This window comes from Mirounga angustirostris, unplaced genomic scaffold (assembly GCF_029215605.1).
Source record: "Mirounga angustirostris isolate CCGP_5_RB_7025 unplaced genomic scaffold, mMirAng1.0.hap1 SCAF_7, whole genome shotgun sequence".
In the NCBI taxonomy this organism is placed as follows: domain Eukaryota; kingdom Metazoa; phylum Chordata; class Mammalia; order Carnivora; family Phocidae; genus Mirounga; species Mirounga angustirostris.
This window is the reverse complement of record NW_026991715.1, coordinates 89,185,437-89,199,991: the sequence shown is the minus strand read 5'-3', so window position 1 is coordinate 89,199,991 and position 14,555 is coordinate 89,185,437. Positions and strand designations below refer to the sequence as shown.

Here is a 14,555-nt window from a genome sequence, read left to right as displayed (position 1 = left end):
CTCCTGGGAGTTGGGCTCCTGAATTTTATACCAAGCATTGACATTAATAAATGACTAAAGACTCACATGGTGCTTCCCTTCTGGACTAAACGATTTACTGCTCCTTCTGTTGATGTCAGTATTATCTGGAAATAGTAAATGTGCTATGACAGGGAAGGCTGACAGCTGACAGCCGATTTGCTCAAATATTCCCACGCTTCTTTCTATGGTAATGGTGTGGTGGTTCTAAATGCAGAAAGGTAGCTGCCTCGGGTGTTTTGAAAGGAGTATTTTCTCTCTTGCCACTGAGGGTAATAGATTAGGTAATGTTTTCTAAACAATCCACACAGACGAAAAATTAATGACCACTAGATACAGACAGTGTCATAAGATACTATTAATCCAGGTCTCAGGACTGCCTAACCACTCTGTGTTATCATCTGCCTGTGATAGGATGAGAGGCCCCAACTCTCAAATGAAGGATGGAAAAGAAGGAACTGCGGGCAGAAAACAGAGGGGTAGCGAGGGTGGCCAGAGCACAGATACGATGAGTAACTCTTACATGCTCTGCTTTTGAGCTGCTCATGCTGCCGCTGGGCTGTGTGGCTTTCCTCCTGGTGCTGGCTGCCAGTTTGGGGAAGGCTAGTTGTCCTCTGGAGATAAGAGCTGGCCAAGTAAAATAGGGAAGCAAAGTGGGCCTGGGTGGCTCGGTCGGTCAGGCGTCTGCCTTTGGCTCTGGTCATGATCCCGGAGTCCTGGGATCGAGCCCTGTGTTGGACTCCTTGCTCAGTGGGGAGCCTGCTTCTCCCTCTGCCTGCCGCTCCCCCTGCTTGTGCTCTCTCTCTCTTGTTCTCTCTCTCTCTCTCAAATAGGGAAGCAAAGTCTCTCAAACCCAATAACCAAAGTCTTGGACTTACTAATGGAATATTCCTTACTCAGAGAGCCATAACTTTGACTCTGACCTAATTGGCTATATATTGTCTTTATAAGAACCTAGTATTAAAGTATAAAACCATTGATGAAATTTTGGTTTGGTGCCAAAGGTTTGTTTTTCAACAGTTACCTTCTACAAGCTGGGAGAGAGTATACTTTTGCCCCATATAGTGTTCCCTATTAAGTTGTCCAAAATGGGTTACAAATAACTAGAATTGTAAGATGGGACCAGATGATTGCTAACATTCATTGATCAATTTATTATATGCCAGGGGTTGTCTAAACGTTCTAGTATTTTTTTTTAAATTTAATTTTATTATGTTATGTTAGTCACCATACAGTACATCATTAGTTTTTGATGTAATGTTCCACGATTCATTTTTTTCGTGTAATACCCAGTGCTCCATGCAGTACATGCCCTCCTTAATACCCATCACCAGGCTTACCCATCCCCCCACCCCCCTCCCCTCTAAAATCCTCAGTTTGTTTCTCAGAGTCCATAGTCTCTCATGACTCATCTCTCCCTCCAATTTCCCACCCCCCTTTATGATTCCCTTCCTTCTCCTAATGTCCTCCATGCTATTCCTTATGTTCCACAAATAAGTGAAACCATATGATAATTGACTTTCTCTGCTTGACTTATTTCACTTAGCTTAATCTCCTCCAGTCCCATCCATGTTGATGTAAAAGTTGGGTATTCATCCTTTCTGATGGCTGAGTAATATTCCATTGTCTACATATTTTCATCTTGCTTAATTCTCACAACACCTCTGTGAAGAACACCTCAGTGTCCCCATTTTAAAGACGAAGAAACTGGGGCTTAGGCTAAGTAACTTGCTTGAGATCACATAGCTGGTCACAGTGACTCTTGATTTGACCCCACACAATCTGATTACAAGACCCCGGCTCTTAACCACTATCCTATGCAAACAGGGCAATGTCAACAAAAAGAAGCCAAGAGAGAGAAAATGTCCTCTTCTAAAACTGGGGAAAATGATTTAGTCATTCCTAGGCTGTGGGTAGAACTAAATAAGACAATATATGGACGATGCTTAGATTAGCGCCGGGCTCCTAGTGGCCTCGAGTAGATGTTAGGTATCATGATGGTTGTTCCTGTCTCTGAGGTGACTTTAAGGTGTTCTGAATGCTTTGCCTTAGCCTCATGGGGGGGTTGGCCTGCTGGGAAGGTTGCACTGAGCCTTTGGTGAATAAGCACAGTGACTGCAGGAGCCGAACCCGGGTGGCACTTTGAAGGTGGGATTAGAGCACGAGTTTGCAGCTGCTACGTACCCAGCAGAACCAGGGTCTCAGTGTTTGGCGGACTTTCTATTTCAGTATTTCTCTGAGAGCAGGGTTTCCCCAGTGATGTAGTTTATAGACATGTCAAAACACCAGCTGTTTTCCATGCTTTTCTGCTAAGGGAAACATTTAGAATCTGTGCTCCACCACCTTTAAACACGAAATATTTTGGTTTGAAATAAGAGAATACACCTTATCCCCTACTTCAGAGTGCCCTGAAGAATTACGGCGGCAGAAATGATAGCCTTCTCTGATCCTGGGCGTGCAGAGAACTCTAAGCCCAGGCAGTGCTTGGCCTCTGGTCTTTAAAGGGATGCCACACCGTCAGTGTCCTTTTTGGCCCAGAGAGCAACAGCTCAGTTGGTTGTTATGGACTGAGCTTTGTATTCCCCCCAAATTCACATATCGAAGCCCTAGTGCCCCTATGTGAGGGGGTTTGGAGATATGACTTTGGGGAGATAATTAGAGTCAGATGAGATCATGATGATGGTGCCCTCATGATGGGATTAGTGTCCTTATAAGAGGAGACCAGAGAGCCTCGTGAGCATTGGGGGACAGTAGAATGGTAATGGTATCCGTTTTAAGGAAAAGAAAGCACAGCCACCTCCCCGAGTTCAACAGGTTTTTCTTGAGGTTAGCAAGGGAGTGAGGTAAGGCCGGCTATAGGCTGAGTGTGAGCCTGGAAACTTCATGATACTTCAAAAGGCAAAAGGAAGATGGTTATCAGACCTACAGTTTTGATGGTTTTCAGTGAGATCATCCTAATTAACTGACTAATTTTGCCTCAGGAATGTTGGTTTTTATCCAGAAAAATCAGATATGAAGTCACATTGAAAGAGAGTAATGGGAATAGGGAACTGTATTTAAAAAGTGCACTTCCCTTTCTGGGGTCCATTCACATGGATGCTAATGTGATTGACTTGTCTCCCTAGCAGAAGATCTGAGTTCCTCAACATCACTTCGGCAAAAATTGTTATGGTAATAGGTGAGGGCCTTTTGATCTTGCTGATTAACATGGAGCTTGGCTAACTTGATTATATGACTCTGCCAGAAATTGGGTTTAGGTCTGTTAATACAGCATCATAATTCAAATGAAGCTTCCTTGGGCTGTCTTATCCCAGAACTGTTGTATTTTATTATTTAAAAATGAGACTCCCTGTTTGCATAGAGATAAAGTTTAAGTGTATAATTTATTTTGATTTAAAAATTAATCTTCATGTTCCTTTTCCCGTTAAGAAGTGAAACCCTGTGGTACCACAACCATGGATAATTCAGCCATCCACTCACTAAATGTATATTAAGTGCCTGACGTTGCAGGCTGTGTGTAAGGTACCAGGTCCTGTGGTGAAACATAAAGGCAAGGACCCAAACCTATGCTTGCTTATCTTCCACGGGAGAGAGGAGGCCCTCTGTGACTCAAACCATTTTTCAACTCTGACCTCAGGCAGTCTTCTTGCCATATGTTGCTGGGCCAGGGCAGAGAATGTGACCCAGCTAGGCAGATGGCAGAGATCACTTGGCCGGGGGTGGGGTGGGGCATTTTGCAGTCTATATTGAAGGAAAGCAAAACCACCCTTGCAATACAGTTGATAGATTTTAATATTAAAAGAAACTTTGAGGGGTGCCTGGGTGGCTCAGTGGTTAAGCGTCTGCCTTCAGCTTGGGTCATGATCCCAGGGTCCTGGGATCAAGCCCCGCATCGGGCTCCCTGCTCAGCGGGAAGCCTGCTTCTCCCTCTCCCACTCCTCCTACTTGTGTTCCCTCTCTTGCTGTGTCTCTCTCTGTCAAAAAAATAAATAAAATCTTAAAAAAAAAAAAAAGAAAGAAAGAAACTTTGAGGGGCACCTGGGTGGCTCAGTCGGTTAAGTGTCTGGCTTTGGCTCAGGTTCATGGTCTCAGGGTCCTGGGATTGAGCCCCGCATCGGGCTCCCTGCTCAGTGGGGAGTCTGCTTCTCCCTCTCCCCTGACCCCCGCTCATCCTCTCTCTCTCAAATAAATAAATAACTTTAAAAAATAAAAACAATAAAAAAAATAAAAGAAGAAACTTTGAGCAGTTGCAAACATAGTGCTTTAATACAAAGATATGTCACTCCAGCCATACAGCACTGTACAGAGTATTGGGTCAGAATGACTGAAGATCAGACCATGAACCACAGGGGGAAAACATCCTAAGTGGTTCCAGACAAAGAAAGTTTACCTAATCACATTGATTAAACTCACCAATACCTGATAAGGGGAGATTGGACATTCATATCAGAACCCACTGTACATAATTTGTAGTTTGCTATATGTAATTACACTCAAGTAAATTATAGGGTAATCTGTATATGTTCTCATTTCATAGCACAAATGGAATCATTTTAATGAGTCCCCTTTTTTTGCCATTAAAAGTCATGTGTTGAAGACCCACCAATATGAAAACTTCACAGGCAGGAATTAAGATCTGTTGTGCTCACTGCTTCATCCCCGGTACCTAGCACAGTGCCTGTGTATAGACGTTTGTGATGTTTTCTAGCTGTCTAGGCCTTTTGAAATACTCTTCCTGTGTTTGGGAAAGGTCTCCCTTACAAATCCTGCCTCCCCAAAGCAGAAACCAGAAAACAGATTTCCCAGCCTCCCTTGCAGCTAAGACACAGAGGCATGTGACCCAGGCTCCACCAGCCAGCTGCACCCAAGGGACTTCTGTTCAGAAGTGAGCAACACAGGGAAGAGGGCTTTGCCCCAAAACTAATTTTTCTAGCCACGGTGACAACTGAAGCATCAGGCTTTCTCCTCCAGAGAGCTTTCCCTGAACATCCCCACCCCTCTCCAGGTGTACTTTGTCATTATACTTTCCCATTGTATTATACTTTTTAATATCTTTTATTAGGTTTTAATCTGTTGTAATGGTTAAGGTCATACTAGCTGCTCTCACCAACAAACCAAAAATATATAGTGACCAAAGGAATTTCCCTTTCCTCATCTCATGAGGTCAAAACAGGGTGCTTGGCATCAGCAGACAGCCCTGCGCAGGAGATCATTCAGGGACTCAGGCATCCTCCATCTTGTGGCCTCATCATCTGTACCCCATGGCTTCCAGGGATGCCATGCCCATTTGAACCAGGCCAGAAGGCAGAGGGCATGGAGAATCGCACCCTGGGGGTTTTAGGAGCCAGGCCTTGAAGTGACTCTTGTCACTTCTGTTCACATTCTACTGCTCAGAACTCAGCCGCATGGCTACACCTAACTGGCAAACACCGTCTTGTTTCCTGTAGCTTCTTCCGAGTAAGGGAAAATTATGAGAAAGTGCCATTTCTGAACTTTCTGTCTTCTCACTTGCTCCCTTCTTCCTCAACTGGGGAAAATGATTACAGTAAGAAGGCTGATCATCCAGTAACCCTGTGCAAATCACAGACAGATGTGGCTCTGCTCTGGATTTCTTTTCCTTGGGTCTCTGGTGCTTTTTTGCCAAGTGGTTCTGTTTGGGGGGCATACAGTCATTGAATAGTTATTTCTGAACAATTGGCCTAAAACTGCTTTTATCTCCAGGTTCCCCATGTGTCTGTTTGAAAGAGAAAGTGCTTAGCACGCAGTCTGGGCGCCACATGTGTTCTGATATGCTGGCACGAGGAAGGCTTAGGGGGTTCCAGATCATTGCCTATTGGCCACCCGCAAGCTAATGAAGGAAACATCTTTTTATTTCCCCTGCCTCTCCTGGACGTAGGTGCCCTATCAGCAGCCAGGGAGAGCTGGGAGTACGACTCGGGAGCCAGGGACCTCCAGAGCCCGGACTTGCAGAGTCAGTGGGCCCTGCAGAAGCTTCTTGAGTACAGCGGACGCTCTTTGCATCAGCAGGCTGCTGACCTCCACAAACTGCTCACACAGTCACGGCATTTTGGCAGCTCTGTAGGAGGAAGCTATCTGGAGCTGGCCAACATGGTGAGTACTTTCTGGTTCATAGAACACATCTTTTGGCCTGTGTGTATTGCAGTACAGATAATTTGATTTTGAGCTCCAAGGGACATACTGGGTATTGTCTTTCTTCTGGAGCTAAACATTGTACCGTTGACAGCATTGCCAGGGATGTTAAGTGCTCCGAACACTTGTGATCAGTGACTTCACTCTCATCATCGAGAGCAAAGTGGACTCCTAAAAGGCGTTTCAGTGAAGTCTGTAACTTGCATGGATTTAATTACTAGGGTAACGACATCAGCGTTTCCATGACTAGAGTACTTCTATAGTACCAGACATTTCAAATTGATAGGATATGATCCTTTCTGTTCCCTAATTTGGATGTTACTCATTTAAAATACAAAGAGGAAAACAATTCATTGAAAGTTTGATTATTGTTTCTGCTTGTACTTCAAAAGTATTTTCTGTTGACAACCACCCCCCCGCCCCACCATTGCCTTGTGGCACTCTATCCCTTGTGCTATACTCAATAAATGTCTATCTCCTTTAAAAATATATATTTTCTGCTGAAAAGAAACAACTTACATTTTCATTATTAGTTACAGTTATTAGTAATTGTAATAATTACAATCATTATTAGTTCTTACAATTTCATTATTAGTTTAACTTTCCCTTTGACCTTGGGATGAATCACTACCGGGGTGGCCCTTTGGTGAAGAGCTATTGTCTTCCCTTTGAAGTTAGAGCTGTGGAACGCAGAGGGGTAGCTGATGGTCTGGTCCATTTTGGGTGACATGCAGGCAGTTTATAAATTGAGATTGCTATCCAAACACTGTGGGAAAGGTCTACAAACCTACCTGGCTTTTTTGAAACTGAAGTTTGAATGGTGGAATAAACATCTTGACAGCTTCACTTATGTATACTTATAGTCTGCTTTGACATAGACTAGTGATTTTCAAACTTCTTGTGTTTGAGGTAAATTTTCTAATTCTGACATTTTAGGTGACATGTTTGAAGGAACTAACAATTAATTCTAAATATACCAGCAATAATTAAAATACAGTCCTTAGACAAATCCCAATTAAAGGATATTCTATAAAATACCTGATCAGTATTCTTCAAAACTGTCAAGGATACTAGAGGCAAGGAAAGTCTGAGAAAGAGAAACCGTCACAGCTCAGAGGAGCCTGAGAAGATATGACAACTAAATGTAATGTGGCACCCTGAATAGGACATTAGGTAAAAATCTAAGGAAACTTGGATAAATTATAGGCTTTATAAGTGTCAGTATTGGTTCATTAATTGTGACAACTATAACCATAATAATGTAAGATGTTAATAATAACAGAAACAGGGTGTGAGGTATTTGAGAACTATCTTTGCAACTTTTCTGTAAATCTATAACATACAGAAGTGTTCACTTTATTAAAATTCATGAAGTACACCCTTACAGTTTACACACTTCATGTATATATGTTTTATGTCTATAAAAGCTTATGATAAACACATAATCAATAATGATGACTATTCATTGGGATACACTGAATAAGTAAAAAAAAGAAAGAAAAGGAGAGAGAGGCAGAAAGAAACAAAGAAACAAAGAAAAAAACAAAGATGGGACACCTGGGTGGCTCAGTCAGTTAAGCGTCTGCCTTCTGCTCAGGTCATGATCTCAGGGTCCTGGAATCGAGCCCCATGTCAGGCTCCCTGCTCAGTGGGGAGTCTGCTCCTCCCTCTCCCTCTGCCTCTCCCTTCCACTCGTTCTCTCTCTCTCTCAAATAAATAAAATCTTTAAAAAAAAAGAAAGAAACATAGAAAGAAACTATAACCCCTCAAACAAAGTTGTACACTCTTTTTTTTTTTTTTTAAAGATTTTATTTATTTATTCATGAGAGACAGAGAGAGAGAGAGAGAGGCAGAGGGAGAAGCAGGCTCCCAAGGAGCAGGGAGCCCGATGCGGGACTTGATCCCAGGACCCTGAGATCATGACCTGAGCCGAAGGCAGACGCTTAACCATCTGAGCCACCCAGGTGCCCCCAAAGTTGTACACTCTTACTTAAGGTGATCTGTTGGTGGGAATGAGACCATAAATACAAATGCAGGAACTGAAGTCCTGTGACTTCATTATCACAATGTGATTTATTTTTTCACTGAATTGAACATTTCAAAATACTGGGGCACCTGGCTGGCTCAGTTGGTTAAGCATCCAAGTCCTGATTTCCAGGGACATAATCTCAGGGTGGTGAGGTCGAGCCCTGCATCAAGCCCCTAGTGGGGCTCTGTGCTCAGTGGAGAGTCTGCTTGAGATTCTCTCTCCCTCTCCGTTTGCCCATCCGCTCCTCCCCCACCCCCACATGTACTCTCACGCTCTCTCTCTCTCTCTCAAAAACAAAAAAAGTTTGAAAATTTCAAAATACTATTTAAACTCACAGACCCTAGGTAATATCCTTGGACCCTGTGGTAGGGTGCATTTTTTTTAAAAAAGATTTTATTTATGTATTTATTTGAGAGAGAGAATGAGAGAGAGAGAGAGAGCACATGAGAGGGGGGAGGGTCAGAGAGAGAAGCAGGCTCCCCGCAGAGCAGGGAGCCCGATGTGGGACTCGATCCCAGGACTCCAGGATCATGAACTGAGCCGAAGACAGTCGCTTAACCAACTGAGCTACCCAGGCGCCCGGTAGGGTGCATTTTTGAACCCCGATTCCTCACCCTTTCCTGTATCTTCACCATTTGTCTTGTGACTTTGGAGTCCTCCTACCAAATGTGAGAAATAATAAATGATCATGATTTCAACCATCGCATTTAGGGCGGTTTGCTTCACAGCAATAGTTGACTCAGGCTCTGTTCACAGGAACCCATGGAGCCCACTTTGAGGAATACCTCACATAGGCAGCCAAAGAAAGCAAATACACTCTCTAAACTGCACACCCGGGCCGTCCCTTCACTTATGTACTCACATTACACATAATTTAAGTTCCTACTAAAACAAATCCTGAACTAATAAAATTAAGCTCTGTTTTTTTAATAGCTACTAAGAGCAAAAGACATTTTTATCAGTGTCCAGTTCGGAGACAGAAAGCGCACAGTAATTCACACAGGGAAGTTTAACATAAAAAACGATTAACTAGTCGCAGGAGATTACTTACTAAGGAGTAAAGAAAATTCTAACGAACACGGGTAGCATGTGTAAAGAGCAGCCCCTCCCTCCAGAGCGGAGGCATAGTGCTCCAAGAGGGCCCTGTCCTCAGCAGACCCCACTGCAAGGGAGCGGCTGGGGACCACTGGATGGCAGAGAAGTTCCCTGAGACGCTACAGGCCAGGGCTGCTGAGCAGGAAGCCAGCCCTCTGGAGTGTCAGCTCAGCTTGCTGGATGCCACCCATTTGGGTGTCCGCAAGACTCGTTGAGCATCACTAGGAAGGTGCCCACGAGATGTCCACTGAGGAATTCACTGGGAAGCAGCCTGCTGCTGCTTGGTGCCAGAAATCCACTGGGAAGTCCCCCAAATGGCGCCACCAAATGGGGTGACACTGGCTGTCCTGTGCTCCTGGCCTCCATCCACCATAAGAGCGAGCAGGGAAGAAGAGCAGCACAGAACCAGGATGAGAATTCCTTATTGAAAAAGGAGAGGGGCACCTGGGTGGCTCAGAGGGTTGAGCGGCTGGCTCTTGGTTTTGGCTCCATTGTGATCTTGGGGTTGTGGGGTCAAGCCCCGTGTTGGGCTCTGTGCTCAGCACAGAGTCTGCTTGGGATTCTTTCTCTCCCTCTGTCCCTCCCACTCATGCTCACTCTCTCTCTCTCTAAAATAAATGAATCATTTAAAAAAAGGAGAGGGGTGCGTGGTGGCTCTGTCATTAAGCGTCTGCCTTCAGCTCGGGTCATGGTCCCAGGGTCCTGGGATCGAGCTCCGCATCAGGCTCCCTGCTCAACGGGAAGCCTGCTTCTCCCTCTCCCACTCCCCCTGCGTGTGTTCCCTCTCTCGCTGTCTCTCTCTCTGCCAAATAAATAAATAAAATCTTAAAAAAAAAAAAAAAGGAGAAATGTTTACAGGGTCCAGCTTCACTATCACAAAGCAAGGCAAGGAAAGATGGATTTGAAGATGAGAGGCAATAAATCAATAACTGGCACTGGCATTTTTAGCATTGAGAATCTTCTGGGAGCTTCCTATAAAAGCTTTTACCTTTCTAAGAATCCCTTCCTTTTCTTCTACCACCAAATACCTGTCTTCTCCTTCTACCAAAGACAGTGGATATTACGACTTTGAGGTTTAACACACTGTTCAAAATGCAAAGGCAACAAGATGGTGGTGTACATAGAAGCTTATAGCAGCTAGAGTTTTATCTGAGAAGTGGATGGCTACCCGTGGTCTAGACTAAGGGTTTATTACAAGGGGTAGACCTGACACGAATGTGGGAGCTGGGCGAGTGATCTGTGCAGGCTGTTGACTCTGCATCTAGGGTTGAACCTAAAGTTCCTCCAAGTCCATCAGATCCGCATACGAGAAGGAAAGCTGAGAGCAAAGGAGGCAAAGACAAGCCAGCATGCATGAGGACAACCTGAGACCCATAAGGACACAGTGGACCCCACTTCTGTTCTCTTACTACCACGACCAACCTCAGTGCTGTGGGGGACCTGCAGGGGACATGGGCCCCCCCTTATCCTGGAGCTGCACACACACCTGGCCCAGGACTCAGAGCAGCAGGAGGAGGAGACCTAGGGTATCTGGAGCTGCCACAAGCCCGATACACCAGTAGGTAAGCAGCCCCTTAACCGTAACGTCCAGAAATCTTCACTTCTACCTCCTGGATTTCACATAGGTCTCTCAGGGCCGTACAGAATCACACAGGCAAGAGAACTCTGGGAAATGGCGTTCCAGCTTAGCTAAATGGACAGGGCAGTGGCAAAACTGCCGGTACCACGTAAACCTAACTCAGAAGGCGATCAGCAAAGCAAGATGAGACCCTTCAGGAGCTTAGTAAAGAGAGATGCCTTGGGAAAGATGCATCGTCGGCTCTCTGATGGATTTTCTCTCTGAAGATTTGTCCTGCAGCGAAGAGTCTAAGTATTAATTGTGATGTGATAGATTCTGAGTAGTGATATATTTAAGTATTATAAAACATAACTGAAGTTTTACTTTTTAGCTACGACACCGATAAATTTCTGAATGGAGTATCAATTTCTGATAGATTCTTTTCAGCCATCCTACTTGTTTTAAGTATTCATTATCAGCTTTATTAATTTTTACTAATAAAGACATTACCTAATTGATGGCAATTAAAAGTAATTATTCTATAAAAGAAGTCATGCACAAGATATAAAGTATTTGAAGCAATACAGAAAGTTGATGAAATGTTGAAGTCATCATTTGTCTCCCCATTTCCCCTCATTTAGAAGGTCTTCACCAAATTTTTCTTTTTTTTTTTAATGTATCCCTGAATTGCTTTTTTTTTTTTTTTTTTTTATTTGACAGAGAGAGATACAGTGAGAGAGGGAACACAAGCAGGGGGAGTGGGAGAGGGAGAAGCAGGCTTCCCGCGGAGCAGGGAGCCCAATGCGGGGCTCGATCCCAGGACCCTGGGATCATGACCCAAGCCGAAGGCAGACACTCAACGACTGAGCCACCCAGGTGCCCCCCTGAATTGCTTTTAATTTAGAGAACTTTCCATTTCTCCTTTTGTAATTTTAAGATGCTATGATCATATGGTTCTTTCCAAACTCGGGATGACCACATCAAAGCCTTTGTTCAAGAGATGTATCCTGATTGTGGTTAAAGCAAGCTGATTGTTCTGTGAGCACCCTCTTCTGGGCATTGTTCAGAATCAAAGAACAAGAGATTCTTAAGCACATGGCATGCTGATCACTCTTCAAGTTTTCAGAGAATTGAGACAGTACAAATAAAATACTGGATTTTTGAGAGGGGTGACAGAAGGGTCTAGAATATAGGGTAGATAGAAACTTTTCAGAATCTTGAATTGTTACTTCCAAATGATTAAAGCTGAATTTTAATAAGTAAACAAATTAGGTTCTGTGGAGAGACAAATAATACTGTTGGCTTTGTGTTGTTTGTTACCTGAAAAGCCAACTCTCCCTGCTCTGTGAGTTTTCCCTAACATTTCAAATGATGACTTTCTAGGCACACTTTGCCTCATTCCTACGCAGATGGAGAGCAGTTCTGCATTCTGCATCCTGTTCTTCAAGGCCAGCTTCCTTTAGAATCCTTTGGACAATTTGGCTTTAACTTGGCCCATTTTAAGATTTAATTTCATACTTCAAGTATTTTTGCAAAAGTGATTTACATTTTTACCTGTGCTAAAAGTCCGGTGTGCTACCCATTGCACCATAGAGCCTGCAGTGCGTTCCAAGGAGATTTACAAGGAGAAAAAAAAGACAGTTATGAGTTGTACAGATAAAAGTAGTGAATTTAAAACCTGACATAACAGGGCACCTGGATGGCTCAGTCGTTAAACGTCTGACTCTTGGTTTTGGCTCAGGTCATGATCTCAGATTGAGCCCTGCATGGGGCTCTGTGCTGGGTGTGGAGCCTGCTTAAGATTCTCTCTCCCTCTCCCTCTGTTCCTTCCCCCCACTCCCCCGAGCATGTGTGCACTCTCTCACTCTCTAAAAAAAGAAAAGAAAAGTAAACGAAAAATCTTCAAAATGTGTGTGAATAAATAAGGAATTTATCAGTAAATAAGGAATAAATAAGTAGTGGCAAGATAGGTAAGAGTCACCTTTTTGGTTAACCACTTGACCAACTCCTCATGTCTCATGCTAGCTTTTGGTGTTTCCCCCTTTCTTCATTACAAGTATGGGATACTGGGTTTTTATTTCCAAATTATTTTTATTTATTTTCTTATTCTTATGTTAATCCCCATACATTACATCATTAGTTTTAGATGTAGTTTCCATGATTCATTGTTTGTGCATAACACCCAGTGCTCCATGCAGAATGTGCCCTCCTCAATACCCATCACCAGGCTAACCCATCCTCCCACCCCCCTCCCCTCTAGAACCCTCAGTTTGTTTTTCAGAGTCCATCGTCTCTCATGGTTCGTCTACCCCTCCGATTTCCCCCCCTTCATTCTTCCCCTCCTGCTACCTTCTTCTTCTTCTTCTTTTTTTTTTTCTTAACATATATTGCATTATTTGTTTCAGAGGTACAGATCTGAGATTCAATAGTCTTGCACAATTCACAGTGCTTACCAGAGCACATACCCTCCCCAGTGTCTATCACCCAGTCACCCCATCCCTCCCACCCCACCCCCCCACTCCAGCAACCCTCAGTTTGTTTCCTGCGATTAAGAATTCCTCATATCAGTGAGGTCATATGATACATGTCTTTCTCTGTTTGACTTACTTCGTTCAACATAATACCCTCCAGTTCCATCCACGTCATTGCAAATGGCAAGATCTCATTCCTTTTGATGGCTGCATAATATTCCATTGTATATATATACCACTTCTTTTTTTTTTTTTAAAGATTTTATTTATTTATTTGCGAGAGAGAACGAGAGACAGAGAGCACGAGAGGGAGGAGGGTCAGAGGGAGAAGCAGACCCCCCGCTGAGCAGGGAGCCCGACGCGGGACTCGATCCCGGGACTCCAGGATCATGACCTGAGCCGAAGGCAGTCGCCTAACCGACTGAGCCACCCAGGCGCCCTATACCACATCTTCTTTATCCATTCATCTGTCGATGGACATCTTGGCTCTTTCCACAGTTTGGCTATTGTGGACATTGCTGCTATAAACATCGGGGTGCACGTACCCTTTCGGATCCCTACTTTTGTATCTTTGGGGTAAATACCCAGTAGTGCAATTGCTGGATCATATGGTAGCTCTATTTTCAACTTTTTGAGGAACCTCCATACTGTTTTCCAGAGTGGCTGCACCAGCTTGCATTCCCACCAACAGTGTAGGAGGGTTCCCCTTTCTCCGCATCCCTACCATCTGTCGTTTCCTGACTTGTTAATTTTAGCCATTCTGACTGGTGTGAGGTGGGGATACTGGGTTTTTTTTAATACTTGTCAGCTGCCAACATCCTTATTATAGCTCACTCTTGTTTAGATCAGCTGACTTGATGTTTTCGAGTCAAGGGATATGAAAACTCTTAAAACATTATCAAAATTTGGAAATAAAGGATAAATGGAGGCCTTTTAAAAGTCATATTAGAGCCCCCTACAAGCCATCTGATGCTATAGGAGATGGAGCTTTGTTTGGCTTACTGTTTACAAAAGAAGGGTAGCAGAATGTGCCACCCCAAAATATGAGTGTCTGTGTATAGGACATATCACTCCCAAATGTGCCACTATGGTATTTTGGTTAGTTTGAGCTTTAGGTACTTGAAAAACAGCAAGTGCAGGGAGAGGCTTTCTCTGCACTCCCTATATCTGCCTAAAGACAGATCCTCCAAAAGGAACTCAACTGTCATTGATCCTCTCCCGGGAGATACATCAA

The 14,555-nt window shown here is 43.9% G+C and overlaps 1 protein-coding gene across 4 annotated transcripts in view; it reads left to right on the top strand.

Annotated features, from left to right (window-relative positions):
• Positions 1–14,555, top strand: part of MCC (MCC regulator of WNT signaling pathway) — a 395,037-nt gene that overhangs the window by 92,536 nt on the left and 287,946 nt on the right. For all 4 annotated transcript variants that reach the window (XR_010413183.1, XM_054513238.2, XM_045900085.3 and 1 more), the window contains exon 3: positions 5,915–6,129. Coding sequence is in view for 3 of the 4 variants with exons in the window: in XM_054513238.2 (XP_054369213.1) it covers positions 5,915–6,129 (215 nt within the window). In the remaining variant the exon portion in view is untranslated. The remainder of the gene's footprint in view (positions 1–5,914; positions 6,130–14,555) is intronic.